Source organism: Rhagoletis zephyria, unplaced genomic scaffold (genome assembly GCF_001687245.7).
Source record: "Rhagoletis zephyria isolate East Lansing unplaced genomic scaffold, Rhagoletis_zephyria_1.1 Rzeph_scaffold_02320, whole genome shotgun sequence".
Classification (NCBI taxonomy): Eukaryota; Metazoa; Arthropoda; class Insecta; order Diptera; family Tephritidae; genus Rhagoletis; species Rhagoletis zephyria.
This window is the reverse complement of record NW_016159404.1, coordinates 60,544-87,265: the sequence shown is the minus strand read 5'-3', so window position 1 is coordinate 87,265 and position 26,722 is coordinate 60,544. Positions and strand designations below refer to the sequence as shown.

Genomic DNA, 26,722 nt, shown 5'->3' with positions numbered 1-26,722 from the left:
AAACACAACGCGGCGTGTGCAAAGATAAAAAGAATTTTTTAGGTTATATTTTGATCGCAGCTGATTTTCATACGTATGGTGGTATTTGGAGAGTTTTTTTGTTCCTCCTTCCGCAACTCCAACTTAAATAAACCCTACAAGAATTGGGTGATGCAAATTTTCGTACAAGGCGAATTTATATAAGGTGGTGTTACTAGCTCTGCTGATTTTAGTTGCGTTTTTTTACTCATTTCCAGTAAAATCCAGTAAAAGTTTTTACGAATTTTCATGTTTTGGCGTTTTCGTACGCAAAAACTTGCAAAGTAGGGGAAATTGAGAGAGCGAAAAATTACAGCTGAAGTTGCAAGTTTTTACTGGATTTTACTGGATAAATTTTTACTTGTAAGAATTTGCCAGTACGAAAAACAGCTGATCGCATGTTGCTGTATGAAATTTAAACTAATAAGGAAACTGTTTGTGGATTTTTATTGTGGAAATTTTCAAAACAAACATATTTAAAAATAAAATATATCGTTTTATTGGGAATATGCTGCGAATAAACAACCAATTTATCAGCTGTTCATGAAACTTGCAAATTATTACTGGAAAAGCGTTCGCGTACTTTTTTGCAAATTTTTTCTATGAGAGCGAATTCTTAGAAATAAAGTTACTGGAGAGTTACTGGCAAGTTACTGGATAATTTGTAATAAAACACAACTTTTGTGTATGTGTTTCGCCGCACGGCTTCTGACAAGGTGTATTAAACAAGGTGGTGTTGGGGCGACAGCTGAGTTTTTCGCCGTGGAGGCCATTACGTCAAAATGATGNCGAATTTATATAAGGTGGTGTTACTAGCTCAGCTGATTTTGTGTATGTGTTTCGCCGCACGGCTTCTGATATCAAGTTGAAAAAATTTGTTTGAATTTCTACACACACTCTTACAGATTTTGACAGTTTATGCCGCAAAGGCAAAAACAAAATACATGTCAATTTTTGTTTTTGTACTCCTGCTATCACCTTATATTAATTCGCCCTGATTTTCTTATAAAAGCGACAAAAACAATCCTTTATATTTCAATGCGGCAGCACTTAGTGAAGCGAAAGGCGAAGAAAACGACAAAGAGCATAGCGACGAAAACAAAAATTGCTTTCTGAGCTGCCGGTTGCCATTTCCCACTTATTTATCGGATCAAAAAATTGACCAAATGGTAAAAAATTGAACGCGGCTTGGACTTGGCGTTTCGGAATTCGACCGATGATTGGCGTCCACACAGATAGCGACGGGTCCAGGACGTCTTGGCAAAGGGTCGCGTGGTTTACCGTGTCGAAGGCCTTCGATAGGTCCACCGCGACTAGGACCGTCCTCTCACAGGGTCGACGTTGGTTCAGACCCCCGCTTATCTGTGTGGTGATGGCGTTTAATGCAGTGGTCGTGCTGTGCATTTTGCGGAATCCGTGTTGGTGTTGGGCTAGTTGCAGATGCTTCGGAGGAGTAGTGCTTCCATTGTATTTGCCACTGGGCATAGGAGGGAGACTGGCCGGTAAGAGTCTCCTGCGTCCGCCTTCTTACCTGGCTTAAGGAGGGGGATGATCCTACCCATTTTCCACATCTCAGGGATGATCAGGGTGGACAGTGACAAGTTGAAAGCTGCTGTGATGTACTCGACTCCCACTGGTCCTAGCTTTTTCAGCATCTGCATCGAGATTCCGTCGGGGCCTAACGCCTTGGATTGTTTGGCGTTCTTTACAGCTGCCTGCGTCTCTTCTGGTGTAAAGCACGTTAGTGTGTCTCGGGGGCGGAGTTTGTGTGCTTTACGTAGCACACTGCGGCGTGCTTTGTCTCTCTCCGGGTGTGCAATAAACGGCCGGCTGAAAAAGCGAGCGCACGTCCATGGGTCCGACATGGCGGTATTGCCGAATGTAAGGGCAACGTTGTCCTTGCGTTTCGCCGGATGGGAGAGAGATTTTACTGTCGTCCACAGTTTGCCAGCCCCGCTGGAGAGATTTCAGGTCTTGAGGTGATCATTCCACGTTTTCCGCTTGTGTTCGTTAACCAGTTTGTTAATGTCCTTGTTGGGATCCCTGCGAACGGGGCATGAAGGCCCTAGCAAAAAGCATCGTCGTTGTAGACTACCGACACTACCACCGTCAGGTAAACCAGGGGCGATTTACGACCACCGAAGGCATGGACTGAGGGATGCAGCAGTGATACCTTCGGTATCTATAAGAGGGCGAAATGCCGGAGGTGGCACGCGCAAAGGCCCTCGAGCATATGGCTGAGCTAGAAGCAGAAGAAGGAAGGAAAGAGCGTCATCACGAAACCGCGCCCGCTAAGTGGCGGCGAAGCGGGGAAACACATAGCGGCAGTCAGGAAAGACAGCAGGTACCCGTTGCCTCGCGAAAAGGGCAACGCAGAACCGCGCCCGCTGAAAAGCGGGATAACAAGTGACTGGCCGAACAAGGCACGAGATGGCAAAGTAGCTGAAACCGCGGCTGTTGAAAAGCGGCGAATCGGGTTAACTAAAGATATCGGAACCGCGCCCGCTGTGAAGCGGGCAAATAACACCTGAGGCAGATCCCATGACAAAACGGTATCGGTCACATCACAACTCGGCAGCACCAGGGCCGAGAGAGAAACAGGCTGTCTCCGAGTCGGTGCCACCGCGGGACGGGAAGGGGCAGAACTCCAGCTTTTCTCATGTCCTTAAAGGCATCAGAATGGCGGTTCTGCCTGTGAACTACCCTGCGGATGTACTGAGTGCGGACGACCTGAGTACCCTCCAAGACGCCGTCATGGATGAGGTGTTCAAGAGATGGACGCACCCGATAACGTTTCGCGGGGTCTACTTCAGGCCAGGTATTTTCCTTGTAGATCGCAATGAGGAGAGAACAGCCGCTGATTAGCGTGACAGGCAAGCTCAAAGGGTGGAAAGGCCCACTCTTGTGCATGAAAAGAGGAGATGACATCCCACCGACCCACACCGGCTGCTGAAGGCTCAAAATGAGGGTCTAAATACCTCGATATGGCGACATCAACAGACTCATCGAAGACATCGGCCTGCGTCTCATAGACGAAGAGTCGTTCAGTGACATCAGGCGGGACGGATTTCGGCTCAACTACAGGTTTGGCAGCGTGACGATGAGACCGTGGAGGCAAGAATCGCCGAACGCGTCAGCGGTTGCATCGGAAGAGATGCTGGTAGAAAAGGGCGCCCAAACCACGATGCAGAGCAACAAGCCAAGCCGATCCCACCTGAGAGCAACATCACTCCAAATGCGAACAGTGTGCAGCCTGCGGTCGCCCCTACAGTCGTTCCATCGACGCAAGAGTTGATAGATGGGCTCGACCTACACAGACGCTAGAGCTAGACGGCAGGAGTGAGAGCGACCTGAGGCTCTCGGAGATTGGCGAGCCGATGCAACAATGACCATTCAACCCACAATAACCGTAGTCCAGATAAACCTTCACCACGCCATTGGTGCATCAGCAGTCATAAGCAGAAGGTTTTTGTTGGATAATATGAGCATCGCACTGGTTCAGGAGCCGTGGGTCTACAGAGGTCAAGTAAGAGGTTTAAAATAATCAAATAATAGAGTAATATGGGATCTTTCACAAGAGAGACCCAGAGCATGCGTAGTGCTTAGTGATAATATTGATTACTTCTGCATTACAGAATTTCTAAATCAAGATTTGGTAGCGGTCCAGACAAAACTCACCATATCAGGAGAGGAAACGGACATCGTCTTCGCCGCTGCATATTTTCCGGTAGACAGCAGCAATATTCCCCCATGGAGGTACAGAGGCTAGTAAACAACTGCGAGCTGAAGAGACTCATTCTTATCATAGGCTGCTATGCAAATGCGCACCATGAGGAATGGGGCAGCTCGGACACCAACAGCAGGAGTGAGTCACTTCTTGAGTATATCTTAAGTAACGACCTTAATATATGTAATGACGGTAATAGACCCACATTCATTACTAGAGTCAGAGATGAAGTCCTAGATATCACCCTCAGCAATAAATCTGGTATCGCAGTGGATGGTGTCCTCAGAGCCGTTCCTGTCGGACCACAGGATCATACAGTTTGTTACGGGGGCTGGTACGAAAGAATGAAGACCCAAACGAAACCCCAGGAAAACAAACTGGGGACAATACAGTAAAGTGATTGAAGCGAATCTGCAGAATTTAGATCGTAAAAGCAGAGCATCGGATTGTATGGAGTTAGAGGATAGAGGAAATAAACTGAACGTTGCCATAATAGACGCATTCAATAGTAGCTGTAGGGAGAACAGACCCAAAAACCACTCTAGAACTCCGCGGTGGTCCCGCAACCCATGAACCAAAAAGACAAGATCACGACAGCAGAAGAGTGGCCCGTTATAATCGCACTTATGAAAAAAGTAGGGCGATTTTGACATAAGCCGTTTGTTTACATTTGTTCGTTGTTTACAATTTGGTGGTGGCTTTTTACTGCAATTTTCTTAATTTTCGCTTGTGACAACGTGTGCACACATAAGGTAAAGAATAATTTAACACAACGACATGATTTATAGGAGAATTTGCATAATAAAAATGATTATTCATGCGTTCAACAATTACGCGTTTTTTTTTGTTCTCTTCGTTGTTTACTTCTTACAACAAAGATGGCGTCGAGATTTCAACAGCTAGAAAATAACTTTTTTCTTTCTTTCCTTAAGGCGTGATCTTGTGTCTTTCGTTCATGCCGCAACCTCTCAGCACTCAGGAAGGTCGTGCGAAAGCAATTCAATATAGCCAAGGTGACTGGGTGCTGGGAGGGTTACGGAGCCAGCCTAACTTCATAAAATAAATAGATAAGGAAAGCGAAGAGGGAAAACTTCAGAAGCTTTTGTGAAAACATTACATCCACTCCTGTAACAGCAAGACTTCATAAGGCCCTAGCAAAAGACAGGTTAAGAGACCCAACTATCAATCAAACTGCCGGACGGCACTTACACTGGCAGCGAAGTTGAACGAGCACACGCTCTACTCTCTGTGCATTTTCCGGAGTCATCCAACCTGACTATGGAGGGAACTGATCGAACATTTAGGCTAACCCCAGGTTATAAGGACACTGCGAGGAGCATATTCTCACGAGCCAAAGGCAAATGGGCGTTGGGCTTATTTGACCGATACAAGTCCCCGGGAATGGACTGGATCTATCCAGCTTTACTGCAAGCGAGAGAAGATCTAGTTACCGCACATCTAGTAGAATTAATGAAGGATAGCCTAGCCCTAGCCTACATTCCAATAGTGTGGAGAAGAGCTCGGGTAACATTTATACCCAAGATAGGCAAAAAGGACTACTCCTCATCTAAACCTTTCAGACCAATAAGTTTATCCTCTTTTGTACTAAAGACGATGGAGAAACTTTTTGAAAATGAAATCCGATCAAACACTCTGGAAGTTAGCCCGCTACACAGTAGCCAACACGCGTATAGAGCAGGACGATCTACGGAAACAGCCCTTTATCAGCTAACTACAGAAATCCAAAGTGCGTTTGAATCTGGGGGAGGCGTTCTCTGTGCCTTCGTTGACATAAAAGGAGCCTTCGACAACACCTCGCATGAAGCGGTAGGGCAGGCACTAGAGAAAAGAGGAGTACAAGTACCTATTCGCAGGTGGATAGAAGCGCTGTTGCACACAAGAATAGCAGAGACCACAATAAGGAATAAATCTTTGCAAATAAAAACCACGAAAGGGTGTCCACATCACCCCTTCTTTAAAGCCTTGTAGTAGATGAAGTCTTGCAAAAGCTATCAGATAATGGAATCCGATGCCAAGGCTATGCGGATTACATCGTCATAATAGCAAGAGGAAAGTGCGAGAACACCCTCTGTGACATAGTCCACAGGGCCCTAAGAATAACAAAGAAATGGTGTGTGGATAAGGGTCTTAAAATTAACCCATCAAAAACTTCGATTATCCCATTCACAAGAAGAAGAACCCTACCGGGAATGAGAACTATAGCTCTTGATGGCGCGGAAGTCGGCGTCGTCTTGTAATTGAGATACTTGGGCATCTCGCGCGACGCTAAACTCTCATGGAAGAAACACGTCGATGTGACGACGCAATAAAAGCGCTAATGGTATGCAAACACCTGGTGGGAAAATCTTGGGGCTGTAGCCCTCGGATTTTCAGATGGAAGTATACCATGATAGNGCGGAAGTCGGCGTCGTCTTGTAATTGAGATACTTGGGCATCTCGCGCGACGCTAAACTCTCATGGAAGAAACACGTCGATGTGACGACATCCAGAGCAATAAAAGCGCTAATGGTATGCAAACACCTGGTGGGAAAATCTTGGGGCTGTAGCCCTCGGATTTTCAGATGGAAGTATACCATCAAGCCCATGATAACGTATGGGCCAGTGGCCTGAGGCTCGAGAGCCAACCTAGCGACTGTGAGGTGCTCCCTCACAAGACTACAACGACTTGCATGTGTGTGCATCACAGGCGCAATGTGCACCTGTCCAACAGCAGAACTGAAGGTTATTCTCGAGCTCACGCCCCTGCACATTAGTATAGAACAGGCAGCCAAACGATCCATAATTAATTTCATCAGGGAGGGTTTTGGAAGAGGAAAAGTGGTAGCATCTCGAAATATGGATTCTCTCAAGACCCAACTGCCCCTGACTCAACTCCCACAAGGTTATATCTGCAGAATCATTAGTTTCAAAAGAAAATTCAAAGTATAATTAGGGAATAAGGCAAGCTGGAATGACATCTTCTTCTTCTTTATTTCTCTTCTGTGCTAACTGACGCCAATTGGAAATGCCAAGTGAAGCCAAGTCCTTCTCCACCTGGTCTTTCCAACGCAGAGGAGGCCTTCCTCTTCCTCTGTTACCAGCATCGCGGCCCGCGTTGAATATTTTCAGAGCAGGAGCGTTTCTGTCTTTTCACCCCTCACTCTCAGAATCGACCTAACTTTTGCTAACCTGAATTTGTTCCACAGTGTAAGCAAAGAAAAAGTAAATCCGCATTTTCACCCTCTTAAATATATCGCAGTGAAGAAATATCAAGTTTTGTAATTATTTTTGTCAATTTGCTTGCGTATTTGCATATAATTCAGTAGATCGGCAAATGAGGCATTTCATGTCACCGCGGCCACCTCTGTGCGCGACTTCTCAGGATTTGGATGAAAGTTGAAGATATTGGAGGCCTAGGTGACGTGAATATACATGTAGCATATTTTGCCGATATGACTTAGGGTTGCCTATTTACACGGAACTTAAATTTTAAGAAAACGTCATACATACCTTTCTTTAAAGTGCTGTATCTTGGAAACCTTTTAACGAAACTTGATGAAAAGAAGGATTTCTTCTGTCTTATTATGAGCTTTTATTGTACATTTTTTACATTAATGTGCAGCGTGTTTGATTTTTTTTTATTATTGCATTTTAAAAAATTTGTATTTTTACATAAAAACATTGTCTATAATGTTAACTTTAAGTACCCAAATGGGCGTAATAGGCTACTTATGCGTATGGACTCTAGATCGTCTAACGCTCGAGCAATATGATAAATAGGCATTGAAATTTTATGAAATTGCATGTTCATACACCCGAAGCCCTCTATTAATGGGGTGCTGTATGTTTCCAATGGGATGCTTGTAAAAAATAACTGCAACTATCTTTTCAGTGGACTTTATTTCGACTATGACTACGTGCCATTACTTTAATCCTATTTGAAGCTAGTTTAAAAGATTAAATAACACCAAGTTAGGGAACTCCATATCCTCATTTAACGAATCTTTAAATCAGAGGTGGGCAGCTTCGACAGAGAATTTTTGTAGTGTGCGAGAAATTGATGTCACTGTGTGCGTGTGCAAACATTTCCANTTCCGTTCTTATTTGACGTTAGTTTTGTTGTTGCCATTCTTTGGACTAAAAATTTGGTTTTTTGCGTTCCTTTACTTTTCCTGTTATTCTCTTTTAGTGAGCGCATTCTGCTTACGCTCTGGCATTTTGACACTTTTCAGATTTTTGTCCAAAAAGGTAAGGAATGAACCTATTAGACCTCCAATGATAGCTTCAAGGTTAGTCCTTGTATTAAAACAAGAAAAAGGAAAGGGATTTAAAAGTGGTGTATTTGACAATTTTACCAGCTTTTACCCGAAAAGCGTTCCCGTACTTACCAATTGCAATGAGCAATTTTGCTTTTTGACCGTTTTACAGGTTTTGTCCAGAAAAGTTGAGGAAGGAAACTAATATGGGGTGTTCACAGTTCGTTCCAAATTGTGTCTGAAAATGTAGACGTTTACATTTTGAGACATCTTTAGCATCAAACTGTGAGCAGCCCTTTCTANGTTTTCCAATTTTGTATGGGAAACAACAACACCACAGATTTTACGGTTAGAAAACGTCTTAAAATGTAGACGTCTACATTTTGAGACACTATTTGGAACGAACTGTGAACACCCCAATAGTGAAAATACATAACGTCCATTGCGTCACCGCCACCTTCACCATCAGTTGTCAAAGTTGAATAGGCGTATTCGTATTAAGTCGGTTACATGAACAAAGCTGACGGTGACATTGACACACAAATTAGCTCAACTTTCAACTTCGCTTTTGCGTTAGCGTCAAGTGACAACTATTCTGTGTTTTGTTTAGGTATTTGAATAAAAAATTTTTCAGTTTGTGAAAATTTTTGGATTTATTGAAATAAGAAATGTAAAATATGATAAAAGAAAAGTAAAAGCGCAACTTTTGCAAAGAGTAGCAGCGAGTTTTTCATTTTATGGACGCAATGGTGAACGGATAGTGTGCAACTTTCCGCATAATCACCGTTGACGCTGACATTGACGGTGACGGTGCCGGTGGCGCAATGGACGTTGTGTACTTTCGCTTTAATTATTGCTTGCCGTACATTTTTAATTATTTTATTCCATCACTACTCTTAAACGCCATTCACTGAACATACCTCAATATGCATAAATTCCAATAGTCGCCCAATTTCACACTTTCCTAATTGCTTTTAGAATTTTACTTTTCTTATTAGAATAGCAAATGAAATTGTTTTCTGGTAGAAAATATGTGAACTCTTATTAATAAAATTGTTAAGATATAAAATAAGATTTGTATTAAAAGTTTCCTTAAATGCCTACGGAATATATGCTCAATGGAAGCGAGAAATAATGTTCAATCCCTATAAGCGAGCATAGTCATGGAGTCTTGAGTAATTTCACAGGTGTGCGTGCGACTCTTTGTATTTTCCGCCCATTCACTGGACTGGTTTTTGTTGTTGAATGCATTTGCTCAACCACAAGTGTGGGAATTTCTGAATAGTACGATTTGTAGAGTGCTAGGTGCCAAGCGACGGAAACAGCAATAATACCAAACGCAACGAATTCGGTGAGCATTAGTTGAATTGAGATGTATTGGTGGTGATCATTACTCAGTTTAGACATCGGAATGGAATGTGATGTGATCGGTTAAATGGTTTGCCAATAATAAAATAAGCGCAAATCTACTATCCTTGAAATAAATAGTTTGTGTATGGTCCAAAAAAGATCATTGCTGTCGATAATTTGTAAAAATTATGAAAAATTTTTGCAACTGCTAAATACAAAATTAATTATTAATACAAAGTTATATTGCCTGGGCATGGATGAGCATACGCTAAATGATTTACTTGAGTGCTCGGTTTGTTTGGAGCGTTTGGATACTTCATCCAAGGTACTGCCTTGCCAACACACCTTTTGTCGAAAATGTTTGGAGGTAATGCAATGAAATTTTATTCTCGTATATATACGCATGTATTAATTTTGTGAGCTCAATTTTAAGGTGATTGTGTCCAGTCGCCAAGAGCTTCGCTGTCCGGAGTGTCGAGTTTTGGTTGAGGTAAAAATAGACGATTTGCCACCTAATGTGCTCTTAATGCGGATACTAGAAGGTATGTACCAACCACATTCATGTTTTATTATTATGTTTTTTTTTGTAATATGTAACAATATATGTACATACATATTATTTATAAATAAACATATATACTTGATACAGCCTACGCGCGATACCATTGTTTTCGCCATGCATTAATATATTGAAACTACAGCAATAATATTTTCACGTCGACACCTATGAGACGTTGAGGGCCAGAGTATCGAAGTGCTAATTACCCGAGGCACGCCCTTTCAATTTTCTTAAAACGTCCACCAAAAGATTTCGCAAAAATATTAAGATTAACGTAAGCTGGACCGATTAGAAAACACCTCCAAAAATGGAGTTTTTATGATTAAAAATAGTTTCATAAATAACTTTTTGAAAAAATCCGCTCAGATGACAAAACAGATTAAGCTTAAAAAATCTGCATACAAATATTTTAAAACCTTTTCAACGGAATCGTAAAAGTGTGATTTTTGATGCTGTTTTTTACTTTAGACTTATGGGATCTCAGTAGAAAGGTATTTTCCCACTATTTTTATTTCTGTGGAAAAAATTCATTCGTGTCCCAATTTTATTTTATTTTTTTTTCAAATACCAACACATCTTAATTCAACTTTGGACAGATTCGTTCATCCTACGTTTCTCTTACATCCTTTGAATGAGTTTATTAGCAAAGAAATAAAAAGGGGTTAGAAAATACCTTTCCAATGATACTTCACAAGTCTAAATCGGAAGATTTAGATTCAGTTATTCAAGTTTTTCTTATACCGATGTTTCAAAAAAGTTGAAAAACAGCATCAAAAATCTCATTATTACGACGATTGTATATTTATGAGAAGCTGTTTTTCATGGCAGAAATACACTCAGAGATTTGCCATTTCCTGTCGAGGGGCGACCGGTGCTAAGAAAAAACCTTTCTATATTTTTTTTCGATGTTGCTTTGACCAGGGCTTGAACCCAGGCCCTGCGGAGTGGTAGCGCACACTGTTAATCACTACACAACAGCGGGCCCAATCTATATATGCATATTTAAAAACCTCATTTTCATCCCCTTTGCTGCATTACACCCAGAGTGTTTTAAATGTAATTGTTTGTTTACGTGTTTAAATCTAAAATNACAGCGGGCCCAATCTATATATGCATATTTAAAAACCTCATTTTCATCCCTTTTGCTGCATTACACCCAGANGTTTGTTTACGTGTTTAAATCTAAAATAAAAAAGTGGAATTTAACAAAGTAAAAGCTGAATACCTAATATGTACTTACAGGTATGAAAAATGCAGCGGCTGCTAAGTCGCAACAACAACAACAACACAATACGCATAACTCCAAATCAAGTGCAGATGTACGACATATCACCGATTGTAAACAGCAACAGCAAACACACTATCCTTTGCAACAATTGCAATATATCCAACAAAGGCAACATCATCACTCGCATTCAAGTCCACTGCCCCAACAGTCACAAGGACAATCAGTTACTGTTGGTATTAACCCAAGCGGCAGTGCTCAACAGCTCCCTCAACAACAATTGGCACAGCAGCGTCGTTGCATGCTGCCGCACGCTTACGCCCTGTATGATTTTGAGTCGTCCGAACCGTCGGACTTACATTTCAAAAAAGGTGATCTAGTGCTACTGATGCGAAAAATAGACACTAACTGGTATGTGGGCCAACTCAACAACGGCAATGGCGTTATTTCCGAAGGTACTTTTCCCATTAATCATGTCCAAGTTATTGTACCACTGCCATCACCTCAATGTGTTGCTTTATATGACTTTAAAATGCCACCGAATGAGGAACAAGGATGCCTTACATTTAAAAAAGGTACTGTAATACATGTGCTACGAAGGGTTGATCACAATTGGGCAGAAGGTTGTATTGGGAGTACAATTGGAATTTTTCCCATTGCCTTTGTTGAGCTGAATCCGTTGGCTAAACAAGTGCTCGAGGCGACTTACATAGTTGCCAATATACCAGCTTCATCGTCAACATTAACACTACCCGCATGCGGTACAGGCAAAGGAACTGCGCCGCAAGCCTCTGTTGCGCCCCATCCACCGTTAAGCCTGCTACGAAATCCACCACCCATGCCTGTAATTGATGTGAACAACAGTGATTCTACAACATCTTCATCTTCGCCATCTAATTCATCATCAAATGCAACTAGTCCGCATTCGGTCAATACAACAACAACGATAACATCAACAAATAGTCCTATAAATGCCAGCGGTGGAGGAAGCTCAGCTTCAATGCCCAACAGCCCGAATCAATCGTTACCAGCTTCGCCGCAACATGAAATTTCAAACAACAATGTCGTTACTGGTTCAAGTTCGGTCCGATTCCGTGATAAACGCGAAAAACGCCATTCGCTGAATGCGCTGCTATCAGGCAGCACGTTGCACTCAGGATTGGGAGCGGGAACCACGCTCAGCATATTGCAATCCAATCGCCATTCAGCCGAAATCCTAAGCGTACAAACTGATGCTTCCGCTTCTTCTGAAGTTGAAAATCTGCAAGCTGTGGGTGGTGGACAAGAAGCTGCCACCACAAGGTGCGCGGCAATGCCTCAAAGCACTTTCGCACGGGAACAGCAGCAACAGGCTCAGCACCAGGAACCGCAAATCCAGACGAAACCGGCTGAACAACGGGCAAACGTGCTAAAATCCAGCATCGTGCAACAACATGTGCCGCAAAGTTTGCCCTGGGGATATCTCGCGCTTTATCCATATAAGCCTCGTAAAAACGATGAACTGGAATTGAAGAAAGGTAAACTAAAAAATACTCATCAAATACAATACATTTCTCACTCTATGATTTTGTAAATTACAGGATGCGTTTACATAGTCACCGAGCGGTGTTTGGATGGCTGGTATAAAGGGAAGAACTGGCAGGACATCACCGGTGTGTTTCCGGGAAATTATGTAACACCATTACGAAGCCGCGACCAGCAACAATTGATGCATCAATGGAAGTATGTTCCACCACAATGCTCGCCAAATGCAACTCCCGCACCAAATGTATCTCTAGAAGTGCAGGCACAGGTTGCCATGTCTTCAGCTTCTCAGCGAATACAAAGCCTGCATCAGCCGCCGGACTTACCCCCACGACAGGTAAGTGGCACACTGCCAATTTCATCGGTTTGGACAAAGCCGCTCGGCCACACAGTGGAGGCATTCTTCAATCGATACAGCAAGACACACGATAATTTAAAAGATCACACCGGCAAAGAAAGAGAAGTCGCCAAGCAAAAAGAAAATACGCAGATGATGCTTTCAAATGTAGCTCCATCAGCGACTGTCGCCTCTTCATCAACCACATCTAGTGCTATGCAGCTAATGAAACGTTTAGCGCATATTAAATCACGTTCTAAGTCGCCAAGTAGTGTATTAGCACGTCAGCAGCAGAAAAGTCCACACTCTCAATTAGCCCACGACAAACCAAACTACGACGATTCCATGCAAAATAACAGTAAGAATGTTGGAGTTCATGTGACACAAAAAAATAACTCGCATATCAACTCTGTTGGCACCCACGGACAATTACATCCTGTGCATGTGCGGTAAGCATCCGGATTATATACTTTATGGTGGAACAACGTATACATCTGTAGCTTTTATATATCGGAATACTTATTCATATACATGCATATCCCTTTTGTTATTTTTCTCTGGCAGTTCCGGTTCGTGTCCTAGTCAGTTGTTGCAGAGTTTGCCGCTTGACCTAGCAGTTTCCACGTCAGCAGCTACAAGCTCAACAGCAATGACTCAAATCCAAGAAAACGCACAGAAAGCACCGACCCACTTTTCACAACAGAAACATCAGCAGCATATGCAGCAAATTTCGACACAGGCTGTGGGCTATGGATCACAACAGATGAGAGGTCCCAAAGAGCGTCCGCACTTGCAAAAGTAAGAACACGTTTCCAGTTTTAAAGCGCGTAATAAATATAAATTTCTCACTCCCTAGCGCTCGACAGTCTATTGATGCTGCCACATTGAGAAGCATTTATAACACAACAGTTGCTCAACAACAGTCGGTAAATGCACCAAAAGTGGCTAGCGAACAAAATCAACTTGTTTCAACAAAAAATATAATTGCAAATCATCGCAAGTCGCAAAGTCTAGATGCAGCAGCTGCATTATCTGGTATGAACACTGATTGCGGTGGAATTGTTAGTGGCGGTAATGGTGGAGGCGTTTCATTAGTAGCACCTTGTAATATAACAGCAGCTGCTGTTGCAGCAAGCGCTACCACCAAATCGACACAGTGTTCACGTGAAAGGTACGCCTATTTACTACTGCATCATGGCATTTTCTAATACAATTTTTATTATTATCCGCAGTCGCTTTCGTTGTGTTGTTCCCTATCCACCAAATAGCGAAATTGAGCTGGAATTGCAAGTTGGCGACATCATTTATGTGCAACGTCGGCAAAAAAATGGCTGGTATAAAGGTACACATGCGCGTACTAATAAAACAGGGCTATTTCCAGCATCATTCGTCGAACCCGATATATAAATATGAAATGAGTAGGTTCGTTTGTACTATATGACCTTTATTATTTTTATTAGAGTAGGCTCAATATTTTCCTTTACGATATATATAGCAAAATATGGCATTTATGGAAACGTTTGTTCAGGCAGGTTCTGCAATTCATTTCCGAGTAAATTTCAACCAAAGGCACTTTGAATTCAAATTGAATTGGATTGAAATTCACTCGGAAGTGAATCTCAGAACCTGCCTGATTTTAAGTTTCTATGTGAATGAGTAGATTTTATATTCGCAAAGATTAATTAAAACATCTAGTTAGAATAGAGTAATATGTATAATAGAATAATCAGTTTTAACTTAGATAACAACAGCTCTTCAAATCTGAAAAAAAGCACAATTGAAATCATATTTTTTTTTTATATAACTACTTTTCATTACCCTGCAAACCATTTTTTCAGGGTATTCTGATTGTAGAGAAATTTTGAAGGATTCATAAAGATCTCATCCGATTTTTTACCAAATTTTCTAAAATGAAATAAACTGTGCACACTCAGATTCTTTGGTTTGCAGGGTAGTGGTAAAAAATTTTACAAATTTAAAAAGTTGAATTGCTTAGTTTTTTTTATTTTCTGCCGTTATTGTGTTCTAAATTTTTTTAATATTTCTGGGTACTTCCTAATTTTATTTAGGTACTAAATGAAGTGATAAGTCGCTGGTCGATGACTACATACTAATTGTTCTTAGTTTTTGGAAAAAAACTTAAATATTGCAATAAGCTTTCAGAAAGTGGTTTTAATCAAATTTATGCTTTGCTCAAGGTAAAAGAAAAGACTTGCGTTAACTGCAATAATTGCCTTTAGCTTTATGTTGTCATTTTGTTTTGACAATATGTATGTAAATATATTGGTAGTAACGTGTTCAGCGTAATTAGAAAAGAATTAATGTTATTTTATTTTATCTATTATTTTACCATGGAAATGGTTTTTGTCTTCTCGTAGTAATTACGGGGGCTTTTATTTTTTCGACTCGCGGGACGTTTTTTTTTCAAGACGAAAATTATTTACATCTTATAATAACACAGGTCTGCAAAAAATGGGTTCGGAATGTTCTATAAAAGTGTAGTGTCATTTCCGAAGTAATTTTTTGCGTAGAATCAGGTTATGTAGCTACGAAGATTTTGCTCTTCATAAAAAAGTAAACGTGGTATTTTAAAGTATAAGTCTTTATAGTCTTTTTTTATCTTTATTTTTCACTGAGATATCGCATTTTGANATTTTTCACTGAGATATCGCATTTTGAAGTCTCCATGTTTGTGAATGTAATCGACCGTATCACGTCTCATGTTATCTCAATGGATTTTCGAATATCGAAAAATTCACAAACATGGAAACTTCAAAATGCGATATCTCAGTGAAAAATAAAGATATTTAAGCAAACTCAACGGCATTTAAAAGAGGAAGACTTATACTTTAAAATACCACGTTTACTTTTTTATGAAGAGCAAAATCTGCGTAGCTACATAACCTCAAAAATGGGCAAAAACAGCGTTTTTGCACTTTTAGGTTAGGATATCTCAAAATCCTGACGTGATAGAGCAATTTAAATCCCGGATTCGGATTCTACGCAAAAAATTACTTCGAAAATGACCCTACACTTTCCTAGAACAAAACGTTGTTGACCTGTGTAATTATATGGGACTTTTATTTTTTTCCGTATCGCGGGACATTTATTTTAAAACGAAAATGATTTACGTCTTTTCATAATAATTACATGGGACTTTTATATATTTTCGTCTCTCGGGACGTTTATTTCAAGAAAGTTTGGAGATTTAACGCGTTAAATATTTAACGCCACGATTGATCATGTCATAAAATCTGTATCGTTCGTTCGATTTTCAAAAAATGAGGTGTCAAATTAAAGGGCTTTGCTTTTACGTGGTTTTAGTTTTTTGAAAAGGGTTGCCGGATGTTAGCAAATCTAATTTCAATAATCGAGCTCGGGAATATTTGCGTTTATTTTCGTGAAATCGGCAGTTCATATACCAATTATATTAAGAAAAAACGTGCGACGTAAATCATTTTCGTCTTGAAATAAACTTCTCGAGAGACGAAAAAAATAAAAGTCGCATATAACTATTATGAAAAGACGTCAATCAATGACGTCTTAAAATAAACGTCCCGCGAGACGAAAAAAAAAATCCCTATAGTAAGTAAATATTACGTCCCGAGAGACGAGAAAAATAAAAATACCATATAATTATAAAAAAGACGGAAATAAATTCCATTTGAAAATAATCGTCCCGCGAGATGAAAAGATATTTCTCGTAAATAATTAGTATACAAAGACGAAAAAATTCTCTTAAAACAATTCTCCATCAATATTACAAAAATTACGTTTTTTTATTTGTGACAGTGTGACTAAACAGGCGATATGTATACATTATAACATAAAGTTCGCACAATTTCTGGCACACAATCAAGCACATTTAGATATTACTTTAAGACAGACTCATATAATAAAGCATTTTATTCGTAATTGCAAAAAAAAACACATTTTACTTAGTTAGATATGTATGCACAAGTAATCGAAGCACGACATGCATTCATACATATATATGTTGTATCATGAAGTACAATAATTTACATACATAATCAAATTCGTATTCCGGCACACCTCGTAAAAATTATATAACATGTCATTTCACTCTAAAACATATGTAGGTAATCCACCCATATTTGTACTTTACAGCTGTAACGCGCTCGAATAAGGATGAATCCTGCCATTTTTATAATACTTTTTATGTAACTTTATAAATACTTACACACATTTATACAAACAGATTTTTTAAATTTTTTGTACAATCATTAAATGTGAAATACTACTTAAATGAAAGGCTTATGGTTAGATTTTTTATTAAAAGAATTTTAAATAAAAGCGTTTACTAACTACAAAAAATTAGCTTTTATTTTTATATAACAAATGCTAGATTTGCAGTTAAGTGAAGACTAGGCAAGTGAAAAACTTTTATCTCTTATCAAAAGTACCTATTCATATGTATACAAAAACAAATCGAAATCAATAAAGTGCCGGGAAAGAGTAGTTGTGGTTGTTGTAGCGGCTACAACAACCCCGCCCAGATCGGTTGATATCTCAGTCGTTGTCGTCGAGTTCCACTAACGGCAGCCCCAAGAAGCGTGTGGGGTCGATCCACAGGGACAACGCCGTTAGGGTTGACGGGTTTTCCGGGTCTCCAAATCCTCCTGCCTTTATTTTTTTCACATTGCTATGTACATATCTACGCCCTTGCACGGTGCCCGATTTGCAAAGCTGTCCGATAGGAAAACCAGTGCGAGGACTCTGCAACACTTCGAGAATATCCTTATTCATCCTTATAAAATTCGCTGATGTTTGAAACCCTGTTGAAAAGTAAGTTGAATAAATAACCTACACCACGTAAATATTTTTTCTTTATTCCCAATTTGACCAACTTGACTGAAGTAGTAAAATACAGACATTTCGTTTTAGCCGCACCTTTCACGGAAAATTTGACTTTATTTTGGAACACATGTTGTAAACTTTAACGATTAATTTATTCGGATTTATCGAATTTCGTATTATAGATTGGCACGTACTGCAACACGACCTTCCAGTCTGTGAAGTAGAGTAGCGCAAGCCCCGCTGCGCCACCAAAACCAGCGGCCGACGAGACGCTGCAAAAAAACAGATAATTAAATATTAATCATTTCGCGATTAAAGCTAGTAACAAACTTTGAGATTTATTTGGAAATATATATCTCCATAAATCATATATACTTGGTTATGCAATGCAGATTGTTGCCCGCTTACTTAAGTGCGGACTAGATTTATTTTGGTTGGTATTTAATTGTGTATGAAACTTACAAAGATGTAGCTATTTCAGCATGTTTTTTGCCAAAAGGGATCCTCATTTTGTCTATCGGAAATACTACAATCCACCAATAAAATTAACCAAATTATGGAGGCAACAAAAATTTTCAACTAATCTCAAATTAGAGCTGGAAAACTATCGATGGCACTATCGATAGTATCGATGGTTTGTGACTATCGAAAACATCGATGGGTTTGTAAGCACTATCGATAGTTTTCACTACTTCACAGTGGCTACACACGACGAACATATCCACGCACATATGCGCCAACATGCTCGCTGTCGTTTGCTACAGACGACGAGCGGCTCATAAGTGATTTTGTACTCAAAGCATAAACATGGAAAGGAAAGACGCGGATGATGCAATTGCAATGCTTTTAACTTAACTTTTTTATATATGTGTTACTTAAATTTATTTATATTTTACTTGTATGTACGTACATACATATACTTATAGTAATTTAGCCTCGTTTATCAAAAATTCAATTAAATAACATGGCTTGGATGCATTTATCCGCCGATGTGCACACTTCAAGCATCAACACAAAATGAGGTTGTTGTTTTGGTTTTTAAAGCGATGCTCGCAAACCGCCCTACAAACGACGAACATGACCCGCAATTCCGCATGTAATCATAGTTCAGGATTTTTGCAGTGAAACTGTTAATAAACTTGATAAGACGATAAATTTATCGTTTTGATAAATGAACTGTCAAACCCAACTCCAGCTCCAGTAATCGACAAAATTCTGCGTATAAAACTGCGTTTAAGTATACGTTCTGCGTTATTGACTAAAGCTGAAATTAGTCAAGAACGTAAACCTACCGGTACGTAAACCCGAGTCAGCTGACACGATCTGTCTTACCAAAGCGTCATGTAATAGAAAACTCAATAACGCAGAATTTTTCTGTAGTTGTAGCCCGTAGCGCAGAAATCTGCGGAATTAAGATTTTTCCGTGTCAGCTGATTTCTCCTTCTTTAGATGGTTACCACTTCGTCAGTTTTACAGATGGTAAAAAAGATATAAGTTCCTATTCAAAATATGTTTAAAATATTTGAAATTTACTATTGAATAAGGTTTTTGTTGAAAACTAAGTAGTTTATATTTAGCTAAAATCTATTATAGCACGAAAAATTGTAGTTGAAAGGGTAAGTTTATGAAAAGGCATTGATGAGTGGCAACAGTGTAGTAAGCAACACTGAGGGCTCCAGTAATCGACAAAATTCTGCGTATACAGACTGCGTTTAAGCATACGTTCTGCGTTCTCGACTAATTTCAGCTTTAATCCGAAATGGTGTGTTAAAAATGATAAAATGTGACTTCCACTTCGATAAATAATCGAAAAAAAACTAGTGAAGACGCCGATTGAACGCCTGAAAGATGACAAATTTCGAACTGGTTTCAGGCTTTGTAGGCTTTACAGCGTCGTCAGTTTGAAGTTTATGCGAAGTTGTGCGAAGTATGCATAGTCAGACCATAACAGTTAACACATTCGAACATAAGTACTGGTGAATATGATTATGGCAATATTGTAATCGATATCACTTAAAATATTTTTAATGAATGCAACACAAAACTATTGCAATACAACGCAAAGAAAAATTATTTATTATATGAAAATGAATATGAAAGAGGTGGATAAAGTACTGAATAAATTAAAATGAAATGGCAAAAGTAGTATCAGTTTTATCGAACTAGCATTTTTAGTCGATATCTAATTTGTCGGAAAACTTACTCTACACCATTCTCTCATTTACGCTGCGTTTACATAAGACAATTCGAGACAAGACAATTGAGATATGTATTAGTTGTCAAATTGTTGTGTAAAGTATGCGTCCAGATAATTATAAAGACAATACATTTTTCAGCAACCGCTGTTAGTGTCGTTTGGCGTAAATTTTATATTATTTACTAAAATATCCAAACACAAACAACTTTTTCATAATTCTGCGATTTTTTGCGATTTTGCCTTGCCACTTTTTCTCAAATTAACCAAGACGTGACCGAATTGTCCAATTTACTGTCTTCGAAAAATCAATGACAGTGATGAAGACAATTGTCTTTGTGTGTATTAGTGAAATTGTGTGAATGTATTGCAAAAAGTGTCTCATGTAAACGCCGGGTTACTGCGCAATGTCAAAGGTTGCAAGTAACGTCAAGCGCATAAAATTTGTTGTGGAGTTGCTCACCTGAAAAGCATGAACGACCTCGAAAGCTGCAACGCCTGAAAAATCTTCTATGGAGCTTCAGCTTAAGAATTGGGCTGTATAAGTTCAAATTGCTAAATATTGCTTTTTAAATGCAGCAGAAGCGTTTTATTAGAATTTCTTTCAGTGTAATATTTGACACTGGAAACAGCTGATTTGTGACGCCAGTTTTGTGAATCATAACCCGTCTTCATTACAACAAATTACCATTGAATTGCGATAAAACAATTAACGTAGTACTATTAATTTTTGAGAAATTTTTATTGTAATCGCTTGTACTCGGAAGACAAAATGTTGACGACATTAACAAACTTCGAATGCGCTATCCTAGGCAGCGTGTTACCAGCGGCTTTTTTCTATCTGTGGACTTTAATTGCCTACGATTTTATTGTATGAAAACTGGTACTTTGTAAACGAATTACTAATTAGCATTAGTTATTTTAATAGAATTTCCCCGGGAGTCGCACAATGGCTACTCTGAGCTACACAGCCAAAGATATGGTGAATTGTTACCAAAATTATGCTGCACCTACAAATGGAGAGGTCAAAAAAGAGCAATAATTTGGCCTATTTTGTTCCTACTTGATATTTACCTATAGTATTTGAATTATATATGAACTAATTCGCTCGCATTTACAACGCTTATGAAATATATTGAGGCCTATTTTTGTAAGAAGCTAAATGATTGAGTTGTGTTTTACAAAGGTTCACTGATCAATAATNTTTGTTCCTACTTGATATTTACCTATAGTATTTGAATTATATATGAACTACTTCGCTCGCATTTACAACGCTTATGAAATATATTGAGGCCTATTTTTGTAAGAAGCTAAATGATTGATTGATTTATTGTGCCCGCTCTAAAATAGAATTTACTCATATTTTCTAGCGTGTACTATAAAAAAATTAAAATTGTTTTTTCCTAAAAGTTAGTTTATTTTTTTAATTTGATTTCTCTTATTTACAAATATGTATTTCGTATATGTTCAATTTTTAAAATTTCGTATAATTTTCAAGGAAATATATAGAATCATATAATAGATACACATAAAATTTTAATAACAAATGTATCATTAATTAATTCATTAAACATAAACATGAAAGAGTTAACCAGCAAAGAAATAGGCATCAAAACTAAATTTAATTGGGAAAAATTTATAAATATCAACATACAGATGTATGCGTGCTAATATCAAATTAATACATTTTTCCCCAATACGGAATGACCTTACACTTTTAGTACCAAAGTAATTAAAATTAACTCCGCTCAAAAACACAGATATCACGGTTATTGCTGAATCCGTTATGGGTTCATTTTCTTGAAATCCACATATACATGGCCAAAATAATAGAAACGCCTTTATTTGACCAGTTTTGGATATATTTCTTTTGTTTATTTAATATTTATTATTTTTTTTATAAAAGTGCAGCTCATGATCCAACAAAAACCATATAAATTTATATTTCCAACTTGTGCAGTTTCATCTAAATTTTAAACTTTTTAATTAGATTTTTTAGTATTTTTTTGAGAATGTATGCATTTTATAGCCATTTCTAGCGTTTCTATTACTTTGGCTAAGGCATATGGATATATTCGTATTAATTTGGATTCGACGATAGCCTTTTCATTGATACAAAAAAAAAATTAACACGATGGATTCGACAATAGCAATGAATGTGCATTAAACTGTTGATAATTTCCATACTTTTTCTTAGTCTAATTGCAATATATAATACATATACATATTTATATATATATATATACATATATATATATACATATAGTAAATCGAAGGCCATTATTAAATTGCCTCTATATGCAATTTTCACAAAAACNATATATATATATATATATATATATATATATATATATATATACATATAGTAAATCGAAGGCCATTATTAAATTGCCTCTATATGCAATTTTCACAAAAATACTTTCTAATATTAGTACCCATCTGTGACTGTCATTACTTTAAAATTTAATAGTAAATTCTTCTAACAAGCGATATACAAGGTCAGCATTAACATGACGGTTAAGTCTTAAAAAGACTTTTACATCAGAATCTCATATTTGCGAAAATTGCCGATAAAGGATATTACAGAGAACTTGTCGAAAAATAAATATAAGTTTTTAAATACACTTAAAATTCGTAAGCCGGCATCGTTTTGCATGCACGGAATCGTATGTATGTATGTATATGCTAAAAATTAAAATGAGATTAAACAAATATTTTCAAGACTTGATAAGACATTGTTTTCAGCAATGCTAATCCATTTTGCTTTCTTATTAGACGCGGCAACTACAATCGGGCTTATTAATACTTCGCTGTCGAGTTTGTAGGTTCTTTAACGCTGCTCCACCATATTGTATGCCACTCCCAATGCGTTCGGGATCTAGTTCACCACTTTCAATCTTTGCTAAAATTGTTTTTGAACATTTCAAAAAAGCCTCTTCTACATTTTCACCAGTTTTGGCGCTGGTCTCAAGGAATATGAGTTCTTGAAAAAAAAAGTAGATTCGATATAATGAATTCCAGAGCAGATATCGTAAATAGTTTTGTAAATTAATATTTCATACCATTTTCTTGTGCGAAGGTACTCGCTTCTAAGAATGTTACATCGCGTTCATCTTCTAAGTCCTTCTTGTTGCCTACCAATAGTATGACAATGTTTGGACTGGCTAATGTGCGTGCATCGTTCAACCAATTGCTGAGTGCATTGAAAGAATCACGGGATGTTGTGTCATAAACCAGCAAAGCTCCAGCAGCGCCACGATAATACGACCGTGTCACAGAGCGAAAGCGTTCCTGCCCAGCAGTGTCCCATATCTGCAACTTTACGGTTTTGCCGCCAACATTGACTATACGAGAGCCAAACTCTACACCAATCGTATGAGAGCTATCATCTTTAACTGGAATTTTTAGGTGAATAATAATAATTATGCAAAAGTGTATTTGATAATAATTAAATGTTTTAGCTGCAAATTATACAAATAGATGCAAATTTCCGTAGGTGTAAAATGAAGGTGGCATGTTTGTATTTAAGTTTTAGCTTGTGCAATATATTATTATTATTATTATTATAGTGTAGTTTTACACATGCATATATATGTACAGAGTAGGGAAGTTGCGAATGTGGAATTTTAGACATCCGCGGCTGCGAATGTGGATGCGCATAACTAACGGCTAACATGCGTATGTCAAGTATTTTCAAGAAACAATTAGAATCTAGCATAATGGCTAGATCGTTGTTTAAACAGCGCTTGCAAGCCAAAACCAATGTGTCCGATTTTTCTAAAGCTTTTTAAAAAGAATTCTTCATTCTCATTCCTGTGGCTGTTTCCGAGTTTGGGGAATCTGTAACTTCATCCGCGATTTTCGATTTTAGTTCTTGTAATTCATTTTCAATACTTTCTTCTGCGACTGGTTTGAAACATTTGTGCTTATAGCGAGATAAATAGGGGGATATGCAAAATAAGTTATTATTTTCCAGGATTGAAAATTTTGATGAATATTCTGTTTTCAAAGTCGTAGCTGCCAGCCGAATCGGATAGAATATTGTTATTTAAAAAAAATCCCGTTTTTTCATAAGAATTTGAATTATTGGAATTACGGATGATGAGGATCTCAGATAGTTACGTAATTCTTATCTAATTAAAAGTCAGACCTATAGCTTTTTAATTATTTGAGCATCGGTTCTCTTTATTGCCAGACATTGATCATTTCTGCTGGAAATCCCTATTGAAGGCGCTTACTCTTTGACTTTAAATAGCAAAAAAGGAAGACGTAGGCGGACAGTTTTACCACAGAAGTTTTTAGCCAAGGATCCAGTGTATATCCATATGAATAAATATTTTCCGACAAATATCAAAAACTACGCTTTTTAAAATTTTTGCTAGAAATAAATTCTCCAAAGAGGCCCATTTGAAATTATTGAAACTAATATATGTAACATCAAAAGCAAATCACGAAAATTTGGTTAAGAATTACAGTGCACACTTTCTTCTTCTGGGTATATACGTTTTTTTCTAAGATTGGTCCAAAAAAATTATAATAAAGAAAGAAACCAATGCAGGTATTTAAAGTACAGAAAAAAATATTATTAAAAGACTATGTTCTCTTTGACGTACCTCAAAGGTCAAGTAGAAGTGGAAACTTGTATGACTGCCCATTGATAGCTCGATTATATAGCTTACGAAGTAATAGGGCGATTCACCAAAACGCACAAATGCCTCGTAACCATGTAAACCTTGTAAACTTACTTAATTTTGTATGAAAAATTAATTATTTGCGAGGTTTACGCGGTTATGAGGGATTTACGCGTTTCCATGAATACCCATAATATGTTTAAAGACAGTTTTATCAAATATTAGATACAATTTGTCATTTTGTTTTCCAGATATACGTTTTATCGTTGCACTTGCACAACATTCGCATTCGCAAAAGCTCCGCATTGATTATTCCGAATGCGAATATTCGCAACAACCCTGGTACAGGGTACCATGCACACATCGCACTCTAAATCAAAAGCACGTCACAACTAAATAAATCTCAAATGTTCAGGAGGCAAAAAAACTGTTGACGCTGCGCTGGATATAACATTACACCATCGTAATCCTTGTTTAATTCTCCATAAAAAACCATGTTCCAATAAACTGGGAGTTTTTCAAGAACTATTTTTAAAATATTTTTTTTTTTATGACGAGGTGGTTTATTTTGTGAGAGTCAACAATGAAGTCTCTACGAGGAACAGAACCGAGATATAACAATTTGAAGAAGTACATGATTATTTAGTCAGAATCACGAAAAAATTTTACAGATTATATATCCGAAGAAAAAAGGAAAAATTTGAAGCCCGTCGAAATTCTGACACCAAATTTGGTGATCGATATGAAAAAGAATGCGTCATATATAGGGTATATATATTATAACATAGAATAATAGTTGTGTTAGAATTGCAATATATTATTTGATTATTTGCATTTTATAATTATTTTATGCCATTACAGTGTCTGAATGTCGTTTTATTTAAATTTGGTAGTAAATTAAATTATATCCCGGGATCCCGAGGGCCTTTTTTTCTAGCTCATCGAACCCTATTCTTTACTTTCACCAAAATCATAAGATATTTGTACTGACATTTTTGTGAATATTTTCTTTTTTGTGCCATAGACATATATGTATGTAATACTTCTATATTGGCAGTAAGCTAACTTCTCAATGTGTAAGCATTCCGAAATCAAAGCGAGACAGTCTAGTACCGTTTTTGTCAATGTATTGTGTACTTGAGTGCCGTTTTTATATATGTGTTGTGTACATGTGTATTTATAAACGTAAGTGTTCCTTTTCTTCGGTACTAGCTCTTACTGCCAATATAAGAGTATTACATATATGGCCATAGAAAAGATAAAAATTACTTAAAACTTCTAAAACAAAATCATTGTTCGCTTAATAGTGCACCCTTTTATATTTCACAGTTCAATTTAGGTTGAAAAGTATGCTCGGTAAAAATCTAAATTGTTCCTATTCACTGCATTACGACACTTTCCAGTGATTTTTCTCTATTTAGGTAGCAATTTGGACGTACTCGTACACAGCCTAATTAATGTATTTGTATTTTTTAATTTAAATTTTTTGAGCACATTGAACTTTGATGGATTTGGGCGAGCCTAAGATATTGACCAAAGATAGTCATCTGTCACACAGATTGTTTTTAGAGCATAGTGAACATAGTGTACATACATATATAAAATTTTGAACTATACGCTTGGAAAATTTTATTTCGTTCTTAGAAAATAATTTTTTTACTGCCTTATACTGAGTTTCGTCTGAAAAAAAATTTACCCGAAATTTGTCATGCGCCTATAGAAAACCATGGAAACCAAAAGTGAAAAATGAACCTGATTATACCAACGATCTAACATATCGCCCCGATTCTGCGTTATCCATGTATCTACCTTCTTATCTTCTTTTTTGGCGCTGTAACCGCCTAAGCGATTTTGGCCGTGTTCAGCAAAGCACGCCAGTCGTTTCTCCTCTGTGCCAACTGACGCCAATTGGAAACGCCAAGCGAAGCGAAGTCCTTCTCCACCTGATCTTTCCATCGCAGTGGGGGCCTCCCTCTTCCTCTGCTACCACCAGCGGGTTCCGAGTTGAATACTTTCAGAGCTGGAGCGTCGGTGTCCATTCGAACGACATGACCAAGCCAGCGGAGCCGCTGTATTTTAATTC

At 38.1% G+C, this 26,722-nt stretch overlaps 3 protein-coding genes and 1 long non-coding RNA gene across 6 annotated transcripts in view; 2 read left to right on the top strand and 2 right to left on the bottom strand.

The window, feature by feature from the left end:
- The first annotated feature begins 8,932 nt into the window (after window positions 1-8,932).
- On the top strand, window positions 8,933-14,838 carry POSH (SH3 domain containing ring finger posh). 3 transcript variants are annotated; one of them, XM_017621021.1, is made up of 8 exons: window positions 8,933-9,352; window positions 9,405-9,718; window positions 9,785-9,893; window positions 11,153-12,652; window positions 12,716-13,445; window positions 13,561-13,794; window positions 13,853-14,167; window positions 14,229-14,838. In XM_017621021.1, the coding sequence occupies exons 2-8, from the start codon at window positions 9,497-9,499 to the stop codon at window positions 14,401-14,403; spliced, it is 3,285 nt and encodes a 1,094-aa protein (XP_017476510.1). In that variant the 5' UTR covers window positions 8,933-9,352; window positions 9,405-9,496; the 3' UTR covers window positions 14,404-14,838. The 3 variants fall into 3 exon arrangements, with proteins under 3 accessions (XP_017476510.1, XP_017476508.1, XP_017476511.1); XM_017621019.1 differs by having other exon boundaries at window positions 8,933-9,718; XM_017621022.1 differs by lacking the exons at window positions 8,933-9,352; window positions 9,405-9,718; window positions 9,785-9,893 and adding an exon at window positions 10,804-10,966.
- Window positions 14,839-17,890: 3,052 nt separating this feature from the next.
- On the bottom strand, window positions 17,891-18,441 carry UQCR-6.4 (Ubiquinol-cytochrome c reductase 6.4 kDa subunit). The gene is made up of 2 exons (XM_017621023.1): window positions 18,277-18,441; window positions 17,891-18,086 (listed from the first exon to the last, which is right to left on the bottom strand). The coding sequence occupies exons 1-2, from the start codon at window positions 18,321-18,323 to the stop codon at window positions 17,966-17,968; spliced, it is 168 nt and encodes a 55-aa protein (XP_017476512.1). The 5' UTR covers window positions 18,324-18,441; the 3' UTR covers window positions 17,891-17,965.
- A 4,096-nt stretch (window positions 18,442-22,537) lies between these two features.
- Rab4 (RAS oncogene family member Rab4) overlaps window positions 22,538-26,722 on the bottom strand; it is a 60,709-nt gene continuing 56,524 nt past the window's right edge. Inside the window, exons 3-4 of the mRNA XM_017621018.1 lie at window positions 23,071-23,403; window positions 22,538-22,991 (exon numbers count right to left, since the gene is read on the bottom strand). Of these exons, the coding sequence (XP_017476507.1) occupies window positions 22,780-22,991; window positions 23,071-23,403 (545 nt within the window). The 3' untranslated portion in view covers window positions 22,538-22,779. The remainder of the gene's footprint in view (window positions 22,992-23,070; window positions 23,404-26,722) is intronic.
- LOC108366579 (uncharacterized) overlaps window positions 22,605-26,722 on the top strand; it is a 24,207-nt gene continuing 20,089 nt past the window's right edge. The window contains exon 1 of the long non-coding RNA XR_001848105.1: window positions 22,605-22,678. This is a non-coding gene — a long non-coding RNA (uncharacterized LOC108366579). The remainder of the gene's footprint in view (window positions 22,679-26,722) is intronic.